Source organism: Leucoraja erinacea, chromosome 1 (assembly GCF_028641065.1).
Source record: "Leucoraja erinacea ecotype New England chromosome 1, Leri_hhj_1, whole genome shotgun sequence".
Taxonomy (NCBI): Eukaryota; Metazoa; Chordata; class Chondrichthyes; order Rajiformes; family Rajidae; genus Leucoraja; species Leucoraja erinaceus.
This window is the reverse complement of record NC_073377.1, coordinates 90486171-90504840: the sequence shown is the minus strand read 5'-3', so window position 1 is coordinate 90504840 and position 18670 is coordinate 90486171. Positions and strand designations below refer to the sequence as shown.

The window sequence follows — 18670 nt, the reverse complement described above, 5'->3', positions numbered from 1 at the left end:
CCACATTCAGAACCCATGCAATTCAATGAAAAAGGTTTTGTTATGCTCAAGCTTCTTTATTTCAAAAACATCTTTGTTTCCTAATTTTCAAGAACATAACAAATAGGGCATAGGATTGTGTTACCTTTAACCCTAATTCGCTCTCAGAAGGGTCTCACCTTTGCTGTAGTTATATGTTGCCATGATCAGGCACCTTACAAATAGAAACATAGAAACATAGAAATTAGGTGCAGGAGTAGGCCATTCGGCCCTTCGAGCCTGCACCGCCATTCAATATGATCATGGCTGATCATCCAACTCAGTATCCCGTACCTGCCTTTTCTCCATACCCTGATCCCCTTGGCCACAACTAACTCCCTCTTAAATATAGCCAATGAACTGGCCTCAACTACCCTCTGTGGCAGAGAGTTCCAGAGATTCACCACTCTCTGTGTGAAAAAAGTTCTCCTCATCTCGGTTTTAAAGGATTTCCCCCTTATCCTTAAGCTGTGACCCCTTGTCCTGGACTTCCCCAACATCGGAAACAATCTTCCTGCATCTAGCCTGTCCAACCCCTTAAGAATTTTGTAAGTTTCTATAAGATCCCCTCTCAATCTCCTAAACTCTAGAGAGTATAAACCAAGTCTATCCAGTCTTTCTTCATAAGACAGTCCTGACATCCCAGGAATCAGTCTGGTGAACCTTCTCTGCACTCCCTCTATGGCAATAATGTCCTTCCTCAGATTTGGAGACCAAAACTGCACGCAATACTCCAGGTGTGGTCTCACCAAGACCCTATACAACTGCAGTAGAACCTCCCTGCTCCTATACTCAAATCCTCTTGCTATGAAGGCCAACATACCATTCGCTTTCTTTACTGCCTGCTGCACCTGCATGCCTACCTTCAATGACTGGTGTACCATGACACCCAGGTCTCGCTGCATCTCCCCGTTTCCCAATCGGCCACCGTTTAGATAATAATCTGCTTTCCCGTTTTTGCCACCAAAATGGATAACCTCACATTTATCCACATTAAACTGCATCTGCCAAACATTTGCCCACTCACCCAGCCTATCCAAGTCACCTTGCAGTCTCCTAGCATCCTCCTCACACCTAACACTGCCCCCCAGCTTAGTGTCATCCGCAAACTTGGAGATATTGCCTTCAATTCCCTCATCCAGATCATTAATATATATTGTAAATAGCTGGGGTCCCAGTACTGAGCCTTGCGGTACCCCACTAGTCACTGCCTGCCATTGTGAAAAGGACCCGTTTACTCCTACTCTTTGCTTCCTGTTTGCCAGCCAGTTCTCTATCCACATCAATACTGAACCCCCAATGCCATGTGCTTTAAGTTTGTATACTAATCTCTTATGTGGGAACTTGTCGAAAGCCTTCTGGAAGTCCAGATACACCACATCCACTGGTTCTCCCCTATCCACGCTACTAGTTACATCCTCGAAAAATTCTATAAGATTCGTCAGACATGATTTACCTTTCGTAAATCCATGCTGACTTTGTCCAATGAAATGACTTGCTAATGTGACCAGTTTATGCATATAGGCTAAGGGAGACACCACACCTGACCTAGTTGTGTCCTTGAATATCCACGTGGTTTCTACAATGCCTGCTGGCTTTTACTTTTTGCCTCCCTAACCTCGGGGTAAAAGAGTCTATTTTTGCACCTAAAAGTTATTTTGATCATATCACATCCTTTGGTTGATTGAGCAAAAGGGTTGTTGGACATCAAAACCAATGATCTGGTACAAAACACATGGTCTGCCAAGTAACAGGGATTACTGCTCTCATGTATGTTTCTAACATTTAATCTGTCTGCAGCAAGACACTAAAAAGACAAAGGTGGCTTGGCAAAATCCTTCAAATTCATTAGGACATGAAGAACCAGTGTCAAGAGACCTCTCCAAGACTTCCGTGTCCTGCATTGACTCTCTCATTGTATTCAGTTAGTCTGTTGGGCAAGCCAAGCTTTTTCCATGCCTGATGCAAAACTCATAAATGTCAAGATCCATGCCAGATATTATGAGCTACTAGCCCTTGACTTCTTAAAGTGGAGAAGGAACTCTGGATAATATGGGCAGCACAGTGGCACAGCTTGCAGTGGCACAGCTTGTCTCACTGCGCCAGAGACTCTGGATCAATCCTGACCTAAAGCATGGAATAGTCTCCACCCAACTATAGTTACCCAACGAGCTGCAACTAAATTTAAAGTAGCTCTTTTTTCCCAATAACCCTTTCTGGCTTAAGCTCTCCCTTAACTACCTCCAGTTTAAATTCCATTTGGAATATTTTGGAGGACCAAGAACCAAGAACAAGACCTTGATTGGTATGAACTTTGCATGGGTTTGCTTTGGCCATTATTTTCTTCCCACGTGTGGGTTTGTAGGTTAATTAGCCTCTGTAAATTGCCCCTAGTGTGTAAGGAGTGCATGCAAGAGTGGAATAACATAGAACTAGTGCAAATGTGTAATCGATGGTCAGCTTGGAAATGGTTGGGTGAAGGACCAGTTTCCATGCAATATCTTTCAATCGAACAATATTGAGAATGCATCATAAACATGTAGAAACTTTATGTAAGCGGCAGAAGGTGCATACTACCTCGCTTCCACTGTCGGGTACCACCTGACCACCAGCACCATCACCAATACACAAATTAAAGACAGAAATCGCTCCAAAGACAGAAAAATCAAAAACACAATGTGAAGAGAGAGCAGCGGCAGCTAAAGCGCGCCAGTGTCCACTCTCCCTTTCGACAGCCATCTTGGACACAGACTAACATATTAACTTACACACAGGAAAAAATCATCCCCCCACAGTGGTTACCACTGTGGGGGAAGGCACAATGTCCAGTCCCCATCCCCAGTTCACCCAAAGTCAGGCCTCTCTACGGAGGCCTGATGTTCCTGGCCGTTCTGGCCGGGTGGTGTTGCCCCGGCGTCGGGAGAGTCCTCTCAGCTGCTGAGCCACCTGGAACGGCCGCTTCCTAGCTGGGGACCGCGGCTTCCGAAGCCGACAAGGCCGCGCCGGGTTGGAGCTCCCAGGCTCCCGATGTTAGAGTCGGCGCCGCCCGTTACGCTCTGCAGACCCGCAGCCCGGAGGTGTTGATCTCGGCGGTCACAGCTCACCGGAGCTCCAGTGCGTTGATCCAGCACGGTGACCCAGGCAAGGCATCGCCCGCTCCGCTCCACGATAGCGCTCCAGCACTGTGCCGCCACCGAAGCCAAGGTGCTGGGCGGTCCCCGCCAGGAAACTGCGCTCCACGCCCGCTGGTAGGCCACGAGGACGGGTCGACGGGGCAGCCCGGAGAAAAAGCTGCCTCAGCGACCAGGTAGGGACCTAGAAGTATAATTACCCCCTTCCCCCCACATTAAAAAGTCAATTTCTCCAACGGACGAAGCACAGGACTTACTAAAAACTTCAAAAAAAAAAAGTGATTTAAACGGACGGCTGCTAGTTAGCAGCCGTTTCCCCAAGATGGCTCCTCCTCCACAATAATTTAATGTTGCCTGACAGATCTGTCCCAGAGGTGTGCCAACATTAATGATTACAGGTGATTGGTTTCAAGTCGAAAGATGCATTTTTTTAAAATGCAGTTTGTTGTCAGGATTTAAAAGCCAAACCAATGGATTTATTGTGGTGTTCTACCTTATGAGCATTTTTAATGATCTGCATGCACCCAATTACTGTTATTTTAGTTGTCATAAAAAGAAACAATTTAAGAATTGACCTCCCAATATAAATTTTTTGAAGAAATTATATAATACAAGGATTCATCACAGCCGTCTAATTTTATAGGAAGTTTGAATTATGCATTTGAAACCATGCTGTTATGAAGGGTTTATTTATAAAAGCAGATCCATGTTAATTTTATTTATAGAGAAATGCACTTCCTGTGTTTTGTGCTAACCAGATGGATCAGTAAACTTGTGTCTTAATAACATTCTTTCTGTAATTTGAGTGAAGCTAAATAAGTTCTATTTGAAGAATGAACTTCCTCTTTCCCCTTAAGTAAAATATGAAAACTGCTCTAGCAAATATAGATATGTTTTAGTTCCTATGGAGCAAAGGATGAGTGAATGTTTTCCTAGATAAAGCTAATGTGTATTTCTACTATTAAGGGTTGCCAGGAAAGTTCAGTTTTATTCTCTAAGGCTAGTAGGCCATTTCTTTTAAACAGATTTCATTGCATTCCAAGCTAACCGTGTGTTTTCATTTTTTTATATAATTTAATAATTAGTCATTGTTTTTATAGCCATTTGACAAATAAGCCACACATCCCAGAATATGACACATTTTATGGAAATGAAAGAAGCACAGTAATTTATAACATTTGTATTGACCCACCCGTGTAAAAAACTCCCACTTTTTTGTTTTGATCAAGTTATCAAAGGCTTTCTATCTAATATTTGCATAATTAAATGATATAACCATATAACAATTACAGCACGGAAACAGGCCATCTCGGCCCTACAAGTCCGTGCCGAACACCTTTTTTTCCCTTAGTCCCTCCTGCCTGCACTCATACCATAACCCTCCATTCCCTTCTCATCCATATGCCTATCCAATTTATTTTTAAATGATACCAACGAACCTGCCGCCACCACTTCCACTGGAAGCTCATTCCACACCGCTACCACTCTCTGAGTAAAGAGGTTCCCCCTCATGTTACCCCTAAACTTCTGTCCCTTAATTCTGAAGTCATGTCCTCTTGTTTGAATCTTCCCTATTCTCAAAGGGAAAAGCTTGTCCACATCAACTCTGGCTATCCTTCTCATCATTTTAAAGACCTCTATCAAGTCCCCCCCCTTAACCTTCTGCGCTCCAGAGAATAAAGACCTAACTTATTCAACCTATCTCTGTAACTTAGTTGTTGAAACCCAGGCAACATTCTAGTAAATCTCCTCTGTACTCTCTCTATTTTGTTGACATCCTATAATTGGGCGACCAAAATTGTACACCATACTCCAGATTTGGTCTCACCAATGCCTTGTACAATTTTAACATTACATCCCAGCTTCTATACTCAATGCTCTGATTTATAAAGGCTAGCATACCAAAAGCTTTCTTTACCACCCTATCTATATGAGATTCCACCTTCAAGGAACTATGCACGGTTATTCCCAGATCCCTCTGTTCAACTATATTCTTCAATTCCCTACCATTTACCATGTACGTCCTATTTTGATTTGTCCTGCCAAGGTGTAGCACCTCACATTTATCAGCATTAAACTCCATCTGCCATCTTTCAGCCCATTCTTCCAAATGGTCTAAATCACTGTAGACTTTGGAAATCCTCTTCATTATCCACAACACCACCTACCTTGGTATCATCTGCATACTTACTAATCCAATTTACCACCCCTTCATCCAGATCATTGATGTACATGACAAACAACAAAGGACCCAACACAGATCCTTGAGGCACCCCACTAGTCACCTGCCTCCAACCCGACAAACAGCCATCCACCATTACCCTCTGGCTTCTCCCATTCAGCCACTGTTGAATCCATCTTGCTATTCCTGCATTTATACCCAACAGTTTAACCTTCTTAACCAACCTTCCATGAGGAACCTTGTCAAAGGCCTTACTAAAGTCCATATAGACAACATCCACTGCTTTACCCTCGTCAATTTCCCTAGTAACCTCTTCAAAAAATTCAAGAAGATTAGTCAAACATGACCTTCCAGGCACAAATCTATGTTGACTGTTCCTAATCAGACCCTGTTTATCCAGATGCTTATATATATTATCTCTAAGTATCTTTTCCATTAATTTGCCCACCACTGAAGTCAAACTAACAGGTCTATAATTGCTAGGTTTACTCTTAGAACCCTTTTTAAACACTGGAACAACATGCGCAGTACGCCAATCCTCGGGGACTATTCCCGTTTCTAATGACATTTGAAATATTTCTGTCATAGCCCCGGCTATTTCTACACTAACTTCCCTCAATGTCCTAGGGAATATCCTGTCAGTTCCTGGAAACTTATCCACTTTTATATTTTTCAAAAGTGTCAGTACTTCTTTTACTTTGAAACTCATAGTATCCATAGCTACTCTACTCGTTTCCCTTACCTCACATAATTCAATATCCTTCTCCTTGGTGAATACCGAAGAAAATAAATTGTTCAATATCTCCCCCATCTCTTTTGGCTCTGCAGATAGCTGTCCACTCTGTCTCTCCAATGGACCAATTTTATTCCTCGTTATCCTTTTGCTATTAATGTAGCTGTAGAAACCCTTTGGATTTACTTTCACCTTACTTGCCAAAGCAACCTCATATCTTCTTTTAGCTTTTCTAATTTCTTTCTTAAGATTCTTTTTACATTCCTTATACTCCACAAGCACCTCATTTACTTCATGCTGCCTATAATTATTGTAGATCTCCTTCTTTTTCCGAACAAGATGTCCAATTTCCCTTGAAAACCAGGGATCTTTCCAATTTTTACTGTTTCCTTTCAACCGAACACGAACATAAAGATTCTGTACTCTTAAAATTTCCCCTTTAAATGTCCTCCATTTCTCTTCTACATCTTTCCCATAAAACAAAATGTCCCAGTTCACTCCTTTTAAATCATCTCGCATCTCATTAAAGTTAGCCTTTCTCCAATCAAAAATCTCAACCCTAGGTCCAGTTCTGACCTTCTCCATAATTATATTGAAACTAATGGTATTGTGATCACTGGACCCGAAGTGCTCCCCAATGCATACCTCAGCTACCTGTCCCGTCTCATTTCCTAACAGGAGGTCCAGCACTGCCCCTCCTCTAGTAGGTACCTCTATGTATTGCTGCAAAAAACTATCCTGCACACATTTTACAAACTCCAAACCATCCAGCCCATTTACAGAATGTGTTTCCCAGTCTACATGTGGAAAGTTGAAATCTCCCATAATGACTACCTTGTGCTTACTACTAATATCTGCTATCTCCTTACATATTTGCTCTTCCAATTTTCGTTCTCGATAACAGATAGAATCATCTTATATTTGTTTAAAAAAAATTAACTGCAGGAAAAAATCTGCAGGTCAGCCAGCATCTGTGGAAGGAAATGGGCAGGTGTTGTTTTGGGTTTAGACTCTTCATCCTAATAGAGTATAGTGGTGGTAAATTTTGGAGGGGAACCGGTTGAGCAAGTGTTGGTAAGTGAAATATGGATCAAGTAAGGCAGGTAGATTAGCAGATGTGTCAGATGGGGACAGAAGAGTGGAGAGAGTAACCGGTTGAAAATGGTAAGAGAAAAAGACAAAAGAGTACAAATGCTGGAACCCCTTCCATACCTGGATCCACCCATCACTTGCCAGCTCATAACTGCCCTCTTCCTCCCAGCTGCTTTTGCCAACCACCTCCCTAGAATCCAGCTGAAAAAAGAGTCGACCTAAAAACAGTGTATGTCAACCTCCCTTCATAAATGCTGCCCAACCCACTGAATTCTTCCAGCAGTTTATTTTTGCATAGATCTTGTTTTTTACTTTATCACTAAAACTTCACTCGTGGAATTTCTAGAGTGAAAAGTGAGTACTTTGTGAAATGTAGTTGTTGAAACTCAACATGTTTACCCAAGAGTGTAATTTCACAGTATAACATATTTAATAAAATGCCACGCCACATTGCTCCGCTCCCATCCTTCTATTTGCATGAGCAAATTTGCAACAAATAGGACCACTATTTAAAGCAACAAATTCTACTGTATCCTGGATTTTACTTGCAAGGCCTCATGTTCTCTTTGGACAATTTCAAGCTATGGTTATGGAGTCCTTTGAATAGGGTGTTTAATAAACACATTCTTCTCCACAAACACGATTAATGCTTCTGTCATTTTGAATTATTGAAAGATGAATGATAATATCCTTAATTTTTTTTTGTTGCAACCATATCAGACCGTGAGATGGATTCTGCATCAGGCAGTTTCTTCATGTACTGAATAACTTCAGATTTGGGCTCAAAATTGATGTTGGTGAGGTATGGTGAGAGCCATTCGAGGAGACTGTCACACTTGCTCTTGTGTTACTGAGTAGTGCAATTCCAGTGTTCAGTTCATGTCCTGATGGAGATCAGTCTGAAACCCCGACAATTCTTTTTCCCCCACAGATTCTGGTTGCCCTGGTAAGTTCTTCCAGCAGTTTGGTTTTTGCTCCAGATTCCAGCAGTCTCTTGTGTATTTTTGACTGAAATGGTTAATAGCTACACAAAAATAACACACACAGGGAATGTAGAATGTGATTGGTTGGAGATTGTTTTTTCATTTGGGACAAAAGTTATGTACTTGCACTTAAGCGTGCACACATTGCTAATCTTCATGTATGAAAATAATATATTTGTGCTTGTTATCTGAAACAACCCCCAGAATTGGACATTGCATTATAAATTGAAAAGAGCAATATTCTTCGGTTTCTGCAATGTCATCAGTACAGTTTCTCATGTGCTTTAGTCTGAATGCCTACTTTGTCTTTACTTGCCATTTGTACTTTTAGAAATTAAATTCTAAATCAAAATTGCAGAACTTAAGTACAGGGTGAAAACCTTTGATTTACAAGGCGTTATAAATGACACTAAGTTCCACAGTTCATAAATTGATAGTTCCTTTGCAAATAAAAAAATCTAATAAAAGTGATTCATTTTTAAAATCAAAGTAAAATGGATTAATATTTTAAGAGTTTATAAAGCGTGCAACACATGATTAACTTCATGTATTACATGCAGATAATATATTGTTATAAGTGGAATGAGTGATGGATAAGAATTTCAGTTTCTCATGGGCTGTTTTGTTAGCTTGCTCTTCTGATTCATCTGTTCTGATCACTTGAGTGCTAATTCTGCATCTGATTCTGTCTGCCAGCCTAATATGCTTAGTTCTTTCCTATCAATTGCATTGATAGTTATTGCACATGGCTGAAGAGCATCGATACATAGTTATTATTTGAAAGATGAATTAAACAAATCAGCAAAAATTTCAAAGTAGAAGCACAATACTTATTTTAATAAATAAGTATATAAAATCTTAGGTTCTCAGAAGTTTTTTTTTTTTCATTTATTACTTTTGGGGATGTGGCATTACTAAAAAAAGGCAGCAACTTTTTCCCAGCAACAATTACCATTGAGAAGATGGTGGTCAGCCATCACAGTGAGCATTTGCTGAAGATTCTCTCAAAAGCTGTGGTTAGGGGGATCCAGGGTTCAGTCAAAGTGATGATAAAGAACGGTTGATATATTTCCAAGTTATGCTGGTGTGGGGCTTAAAGGAACACCACAGCCTTCAGATTTTCCTTTCTGTGTTGGTAGTAGAGGCTGTGCGTTTGAGAGATAAAGTTCAAAGAGTGAAAGTAAATTTGTTGTAAATCGTTGGAGTTCTTTATCCAAAAGGACTGAAGACTCAGCTGCTAAGTATATTTAAGACTGTGATGAAACGTTCTAGATATGTGGTTAGTGAAGAAAAATACTGCCGAAGTAAAAGATCAGTCATGAGCCTACAGCAGAGCAAGCAAATTGCCTATTCTTGCTTCTGTTCATGTTCTGAAGAAAAGCCTTTATGAATAATTGCATTCGTATTTTGTAGATTCTGCAGTGTTGAAGAAACTAAATTTTAGGACAGAACAGAATCTTTGGCCTAAATGGTGTCAAGCTAATTGTGTTGAAGTTGCTAATGAATCATGAATTATGAAAGAAAACTGGCAGGGAACATAAAAACTGACTGCAAAAGTTTTTATAGATATGTGAAGAGAAAAAGATTAGTTAAAACTTTAATCTACTACTAATTTACTACAGACAGAACAGGTGAATTGATCATAGGGAACAAGGACATGGCAGACCAATTGAATATCTACTTTGATTCTGTCTTCACTAAGGAAGACATAAATAATCTGCCGGAAATAACAGGGAACCGGGGGTCAAATGAGATGGAGGAACTGAGTGAAATCCAGGTTAGTCGGGAAGTGGTGTTAGGTAAATTGAATGGATTAAAGGCCGATAAATCCCCAGGGCCAGATGGGCTGCATCCCAGAGTACTTAAGGAAGTAGCCCCAGAAATAGTGGATGCATTAGTGATCATTTTTCAAAACGCTTTAGATTCTGGAGTAGTTCATGAGGGTTAGAGGGTAGCTAATGTAACCCCACTTTTTAAAAAGGGAGGGAGAGAGAAAACGGGAATTACAGACCAGTTAGTCTAACATTGGTAGTGGGGAAAAATGCTAGAGTCAGTTATTAAAGATGGGATAGCAGCACATTTGGAAAGTGGTGAAATCATTGGACAAAGTCAGCATGAATTTATGAAAGGTAAATCATGTCTTATAGAATTTTTCGAGGATGTAACTAGTCAAGCGGATAAGGGAGAACCAGTGGATGTGTTATATCTGGATTTTCAGAAGGCTTTAGACAAGGTCCCACATAAGAGATTAGTATGCAAACTTAAAGCACACGGTATTGGGGGTTCAGTATTGATGTGGATAGAGAACTGGCTGGCAGACAGGAAGCAAAGAGTAGGAGTAAACGGGTCATTTTCAGAATGGCAGCAGTGACTAGTGGGGTACTGCAAGGTTCAGTGCTGGGACCCCAGCTATTTACAATATATATTAACGATTTGGACGAGGGAATTGAATGCAAGATCTCCAAGTTTGCGGATGACACGAAGCTGGGGGGGGGCAGTGTTAGCTGTGTGAGGAGGCTGCAAGGTGACTTAGATAGGTTGGGTGAGGGGGCAAATGCAGTATAGTGTGGATAAATGTGAGGTATCCACTTTGGTGGCAAAAACAAGAAAGTAGATTATTATCTGAACGGTGGCCAATTAGGAAAAGGGGAGATGCAACGAGACCTGGGTGTCATTGTACAGCAGTCATTGAAAGTAGGCATGCAGGTGCAGCAGGCAGCGAAGAAGGCGAATGGTATGTTAGCATTCATAGCAAAAGGATTTGAGTATAGGAGCAGGGAGGTTCTACTGCAGTTGTACAGGGTCTTGGTGAGACCACACCTGGAGTATTGCGTACAGTTTTGGTCTCCTAATCTGATGAAATACATTCTTACCATAGAGGGAGCACAGAGAAGGTTCACCAGACAGGACTTTCATATGAAGAAAGACTGGATAGACTCGGCTTGTACTCGCTAGAATTTAGAAGATTAAGGGGGGAATTTTATTAGAACTTACAAAATTCTTAAAGGGTTGGACAGGCTAGATGCAGGAAGATTGCTCCTGATGTTGGGGAAGTCCAGAACAAGGGGTCACAGTTTAAGGATAAGTGGGAAGTCTTTTAGGACCGAAATGAGACAAACATTTTTCACACAGAGAGTGGTGAATCTGTGGAATTCTCTGCCACAGAAGGTAGTTGAGGCCAGCTCATTGGCTATATTTAAGAGGGACTTGGATGTGGCTCTTGTGGCTAAAGGGATCAGGAGGTATGGAGAGAAGACAGGTACAGGAAACTGAGTTGGATGATCAGCCATGATCATATTGAATGGCGGTGCAGGCTCGAAGGGCCGAATAGCCTACTCTTGCACCTATTTTCTATGTATCCATGTTTGAAGGTCACGGAATAAACCACACATCTTTTATTGTAAACTTTTTTAAAGTAACTAGTGCGATATACCACACTTCGGTCTTTTGATGGTGTGATTTAATAGTTATTTGGAATTATAATTCCCAAGTGTAAAGTAGAAATGTATCCTTGCAAACAAAGTGTTTCAAATGTTCTTTTATCGCAACACAGAAATGGTAAGGTATTTCCTAGTCTTTGTCTCAAAGTGAACAAACTTATCGAAAATGGAAAAGCAATCACTATCATTTTAAATTTAATGTACCAGAAATCTAAAAAATATAATGCTGGTTTTACAGATCAGGGTACATCTGCAGAGAGAGACTGCGGTGTTATGGGTGATCAAATAAATGCCTTCCATCATCATTTTATCAATGCATGGTAATATACACTGGGTTACAAAGTCAAGCTGTTATAGGTTTAATTAGGATTGATATTATAAACCATTCGTAGATATTTCTTGAAACCCAAACTTCTTCAAAGTTAGTATCAGAATTTCTGTGCATACATCTTTGAAGAGGCTGGGGAAATACTTGAGTAATATGCAAGTCAAACTGTTGTAAACAAGTTCATGTCTATAGTTTTACATAGGCTTTAAATGTTGTCATCTTTTGCATTGAAAAAAATGTTTCAAGAAGTTGGACCTTTTGAACTCTTTTTCAAAATAGTTTTTTTTTTTTTCAGGCCGTTCCTCATTGTTCCCCATCGAAGATGGTTTTCTTGATGACGGACATGGTGACCAGACTGTTCCTGGCGTTTTGAATTCTGTTAATTGCTGCTCATCTCACCAGAATGGAGAAAGAATTGAACGATACTCCCGAAAAGTATTTGTTGGTGGCCTTCCACCAGATATTGATGAAGGTAGTGCTGAAATGTGAAATTTTTATGGAGTTCTTTCTTCAATTCAGAACTTTCTTCAATTCTGAACTAGAGATTGTATACATTATCAAATGCTGCTTTTCCAGATGAAATTACAGCCAGTTTTCGCCGTTTTGGACCTTTGGTTGTCGACTGGCCCCATAAAGCTGAAAGCAAATCTTATTTTCCACCAAAAGGTAAGGCAAATATCCAATGATGAATGAGATTTTAGCCTATAGATGAATTCTACATGGTTATTTTGAGACCAGAACAATGTTACCCAGACTTATTTCAGGCTCCTTTTTACATTTTATTTTTCTGTCGGGCCCAAAATCATTGGTATCCTGATTAAGAGGCATTATACGCAAGGCCTAATCTACTAAAGACAAGTTGTGTTTTAGGAATGTGACTAAAATCATGGAGAGGTTTCCAATTGAGTGTTGGGTGTAGTGTTATTGGATAAAGCACAGATACAGAACTAAAATATTTACTGAATGGTTTATTGGTTTGGGAAGAAAACATTCCTGCAACTCGATGCACAAGCCGTGTTGCAAAGGCACTTGCCTCATGGATTTATCGGAGGAATGTTAAATCTAAAAGTAGCCTGATTCAGTTGGCAATCTAGATTATTTTGCATTTTAATCTTTCAGCTGACGCAAATCAACGCACCCATTTTTTTTGGCATTCTGATTTGCTCATTGACTCATCAGATTTGCTTTTCCAAACCATCTAAACACAACTTTGCTTTACTTTTACCTCTGCACTAGAACAAGCTGTAATTTTGTGTGTAGCTGATTGTGAAGTGTTTATTGAATGTTTTCTATATTTTATCTTAATGAAATAGTTACAGCGTAAGGCTGTAATAATTTACAATGGTTGTGAAAGCTGGAAGGACTTTTATTAAGCACTACATTATAATTTACGCTATTGTAACATTAATTCTACAAATACTGAATCTGCAGTTGCACATCCAATTTGGAGTCGACTCGTATTCTGCACATTCCCCTGATCCAATTTTGTTTCATCTCAGTCTAGCATAAACTTTAAATATTTGATTAGATTTTTACATGGCCTCAGAACAACTAATATCGTCGGAGCAATTATCAAAGTACCATTCATAAATGTATATGTATTGACATCTATATATTATATATATTTCACCTGGACGAGTTTGCTAATAAGATGCAAGCATAAAAAATATACTGAAATTGATATAACCAACAGAAAAGGCTGGAGAGCCTGCTAGGTAAGCCAATATCAGAGGAATTCAATGTTAAAGTTGCTTAACTTAATCAAAGCTATGAAATCATTATAGCAACAAAGAATTAAGCCAATTGAACCTGCATTGTTGAGATCGCACCAATTCTTGCCCTTTCCCCGTTAACTTTATTTTAATTCTCCAAGTTTCTGTACAGTTCCCTTTTAAGTAACAATTGCATCCACTGGCCTTTTGGGTAATAAAATCCAACCTATATTGACTCACTGCATGAAAATGTTTTTGCTCGTTCCATCCCTGGTTTTGGACTGAAATAAGGCATTCTTTCACTGTTAATATTTGTGATTTTTAAATGTAAATATATTAAATGCACACATTTTCATCGGCCAGGCATCAATGATTAACCGAACTGAAGCTTTCTTGATTAGAAATGGAATTCTTATTTTTTTAAAATAATGCTTAAAATCTCATGTGTTTCTGCCAGGTCCTCCAATTATCTTCCACACCCCCACGGATTTGGGAATAATTGGTCACTGTAAATTGTCAGCGTGTGGGAGAGAGGTGGAATCTGGAGGGAGGAGGGTTGTTGATGGGAATGCGGGGGAGAACAACAAAAACCCAGTCAGGATAGGATTAGTTTAAATAGGTACATAATTGTCAGTGTAGATTCAATGTACCAAAGAGCCTGTTGCTATCTGATTCTTTTTATGTCTCGTGTTCACCCAGAGAGTTGTGAATTTGTGGAATTCTCTACCTCAGAAGGCAGTGGAGGCCAATTCACTAGATGCATTCAAAAGAGAGTTAGATAGAGCTCTTAGGCTTAGCGGAATCAAGGGATATGGAGAGAAGGCAGGAACGGGGTACTGATTGTGGATGATCAGCCATGATCACAGTGAATGGTGGTGCTGGCTCGAAGGGCGGAATGGCCTACTCCATCTATTTTCTATGTTTCTATAAGTACACTTAAAAAAACACAATAATAGTGCAATAATAGCAAAAATAATCCCTCCATAACTCCCTGGTCAATTTTTCCCTTGCAACCGCAGGAAATGGTACACTTACAATACAATACAATACAATACAATTTATTTGTCACTTGAACCTCATAGAGGCTCAAGTGAAATGTTGTTTCTGCAGTCATACATACAAGAAAAAAATAGACCCAAGACACAACATAGTTTACACAGACATCCATCACAGCGCATCTCCTCCTCGCTGTGATGGAAGGCAAAAAAACATCTCTCCCCAGCACTTCCCTCTCCCCCGATGTCAGAGTCAAAGTCAGAGCCTAAGTCAGAGCCCCCGGCGGGCGACAACGATTGTCCCGCGGCCATTAACGCCGCGCCGGGTGGTGCAAGGCCGTGCTCCGGGTCTTGTTGTTGGAGCCCCGGGCGGGCGCTAGCAAAGTCCCGCAGCAGTTGAAGCCACACCGGGCGATGATGTCAGGCCCTGCTCCAGGTCATCCTTGACCCCGCTACTCGGGCGGGAGAGTCGCCGTTGCGGAAGCCCCGAAAAGCGGTCTCCCAGCATGGACCCGTGGGCTCCCGGTGTTGCTGTCTACCAGACCTGCGGTTGGAGCCTCCGAATCCCCGGGGTCGGGTCGCAGCAGCGCTCCACCCGCTCCGGACTCGGCCAGCTCCACGATGGTGAGTAGCTCCGCTGCTCCGTGACTGGAGCCCCAGGACGTTCCTGCTGGAGGCCACTCCACAGTGCTAGGCCCCAACGACAGCGGAGACCCGACCAGGAAAGGTCGGGTTCTCCGTGCAGGGGAAAGATTTTAAAAGTTTCCCCCACACACACGCACACACACACACACCCCATCAAAAAAATAAAAACTACATTAAAACGGGACAAAAAAATAACAAAAAAACACAGACTGCAGAGGCCGCTGCGACGTGAGTCATACCGCCCACCGGAACTTGTTGCTTTACCTCCCCCCTTGACTCCATTCAAGGACCCAAGCAGTCTTTCCAGGTGCGGCAGAGGTACATCTGCACCTCCACAAACCTCATCTATTGCATCCGCTGCTCTAGGTGTCAACTGCTCTACATCAGTAAAGCGTAGGCTTAGAGATCGCTTTGCCCAACACCTCTGCTCGGTTCGCAATAACCAACTTGATCTCCCGGTGGCTCAGCACTTCAACTCCCCCTCCCATTCTTTCCTGGGCCTCCTCCATTGCCAGAGTGAGGCCAACTGTAAATTGGAGGAGCAGCACCTCATATTTCGCTTGTGCAGTTTACACCCCAGTGGTATGAACATTGACCTCCAATTTCAGGTAGTTCCTACTTTCTCCTCCCCTTCCCCGCTCTCCCTCGCCCACGGTCTCCGCCTCTTCTACCCGTCCCATTCCCCCCCGCCCCCCCCCACCCATCAGTCTGAAGAAGGGTCTCGACCCGAAATGTCGCCTATTTCCTTTGCTCCATAGATGCTGCCTGACCCGCTGAGTTTCTCCAGCATTTTTGTCGATGTAGTTCAGAGCTTATTTGAGGTTGTAGTGTTTAATAGCCTAAGGGCTCTAGGGAAGAAGCTGTTCCTGAACCTGGGTGTTTCAGTTTTCAGGCTCCTGTACCTTCTTCCTGTATGCAGGGGTGAAATGAGTGTGTGGCCAGGGTGGTGTGGGTATCTGATGATGGTGGCTGCCTTTTTGAGGCAGCGAATCTGGTAAATCACTTTGATGGTGGGGAGGTTTTTGCAGTCTTCTTCGCTCCTGGTTCACATTCAAGTTGCTGAACCAGTCCGTGATGCAACCACTCAATATGTTCTCTACTGTACACCTGTAGAAGTTCAAGCTAATCCTCTCTGATGTACCGAATCTCCGTAATATTCTCAGGACGTAGAGGCATTGATGTGCTTTATTTATAATTGCATCAGTGTGCTGTGTTCATGAAAGATCTTCAGAAATATGCATGCACAGGAACTTGAAGCTTTTGACTCCCTCCACCATCATCCTGTTGATGTAGACAGGTTTATGGGTCCTCATCCTTCCTCTTCCATAGTCCATAATCAGTTCCTTGGTGTTACTGACATTGAGAGCCATGTTGTTGTGCTGGCACCATTTGGTCAGTTGATCAATCTCACTTCTATACTCTGACTCGCCATCTGTAATTCGTCCAACTACGCTGGTGTCATCGGCAAACTTGAGGATGGAGTTTGCACTGTGTCCGGCTACACAGTCATGAGTATAGAGTGAGTAGAGCATGGGACTGAACACACAGCCTTGAGGTGCTCCCGTACTGATTATTATTGAGGAGGAAATGTGTTAGCCAATTCGTACAGACTGTAGTCTGTTCACGAGGAAGTCGAGGATCCAGTTGCAGAGAGATTCACAGAGACCCAATTCCATGAGCTTGGTAACCAGCTTGTTACTGTCAATCTAAGGAATATACTTTTTGTTTATTAAAGTGTACACCAGACTGAGATGAAGCAGTCATTGTGAGAAATTTGAATCCAGAATTCAGAATTCAAAATGTCACCGCAAAAGAGTTATGCATTATGGCACAGATTAATTTGGTTTCCTGCTATCCTAGTATTATATGGTGTAGGAGGTAATACAATCTCTTGGCAGTCTATTGTTTCATTTGAGGAATATTTACACTATTATTTGATTGTGTCTTACACTGGATCCCAAATGCCAATCGTACATAATGTTTTGGGAAACGTCATTTAAAAAAAAAGACTGATACAACATTTTTATAAAATGGATAACAGAAGTAATGCCAGTGTAGGTACATTTTTTACTGATGGCTCTTTGAATTGCTGTGTGTTTTAAATATTACTGTACAGCAAACAAATTAACAATTTGTATTTTGAAATATAATTCAAGACACAAAATGACTCTGCTTGCTGATTTAGTTTCCTTTTCTATTACAGGCTATGCATTTCTCCTATTTCAGGAGGAGAGTTCTGTCCAGGCTCTGATTGATGCTTGCATTGAAGAGGATGGCAAACTCTATCTTTGTGTTTCAAGCCCTACCATCAAGGACAAACCAGTAAATTTATAGATATATCTGTAGATACATATTTTAATCTCACTAGATATAGTTCGTGAGTTGCAAGAAAGGGAGTAAACCTATAAATAAATGTATTGTATGTTAAGGGATAGGCAAGCAGCTTTCCTTATAATTTAGTGCTTGTGAATAGTCTGGAGTATATTTATTGTAATCTGGTGACATTATCTTCTAGCTAAAGTTTATTAACCCCAAATTGGAATTTTAATATCTGAATAGCATCAAGGTTGTTTGACAACATAAATACATAAATAATTGTCCCATATTGCAATATTGTCAATGAGTCAATCACACAGAACAGAAACAGGCCCCTCAGCCCACTATGTCTGTGTGGACCCGCACTTGCTCCGTAGCTTTTTTTTTAATGCTTGATCTATCCCAGTGTTTTTCCAGATACTTTATATGTTGGAAGAGTATCTGCCTCCGCCACCTTTTCACGCAGTATATTTCAAAATTAGTGATAAAAACCCTTTCTCAGATCCCTTCTAGCCTTCCCTTCTACTTCCTATTATCAGGGCAATTTTACATCAAATTTGTCCTATTGCCTTGGATCTTCTGATTTCTACCCTGTTGGACAGTTTTCTACGTGGTACCTAGTCAAAGGACTTTCTTCATCAGTACATTTTGTAAATTCTTCTGAAAAAAAATGTGTCCAAATTTAGCTGGCAGTATCCTTTACTGACAAAACTATGCTGACTATTCCTGATGAATCGCTGCCTTTCCAAGTGTAGATTAAACCTGTGTTCAATTTTTTTCCAATAATTTGTTGACAACTGATGATAGACTCACTGGCCTCTGATCTAGCTTATCCCTGCTGCCCTTCTTAATTAACTATATCACATTCGCAGTCCTCAGTTTCTTGGCCAGAAAAGATTTTAAATTTATTTCGGGACCCTATCAATCTCATTCCTTGCCTTCCACAGTAACCTGGGGATTTATCCTCCTTTATTCCTGCGAAGACATCAAATATATCCTCTTTTTTTAATGTTAAAATGCTCTAGAATACCCGTGTTTCCTTTCTGTAACTAATATATTTCTCCTTGGTGAATACAGTTACCTGCAATACAGGGA

The 18670-nt window shown here is 41.1% G+C and overlaps 1 protein-coding gene across 2 annotated transcripts in view; it reads left to right on the top strand.

Moving 5' to 3' along the window:
- The window catches only part of cpeb2 (cytoplasmic polyadenylation element binding protein 2), a 116889-nt gene that overhangs the window by 84123 nt on the left and 14096 nt on the right, over positions 1 to 18670 (top strand). For both annotated transcript variants that reach the window (XM_055638827.1, XM_055638828.1), the window contains 3 exons: positions 12203 to 12379; positions 12484 to 12573; positions 17463 to 17581. In XM_055638827.1, coding sequence (XP_055494802.1) covers positions 12203 to 12379; positions 12484 to 12573; positions 17463 to 17581 — 386 coding nt within the window. The remainder of the gene's footprint in view (positions 1 to 12202; positions 12380 to 12483; positions 12574 to 17462; positions 17582 to 18670) is intronic.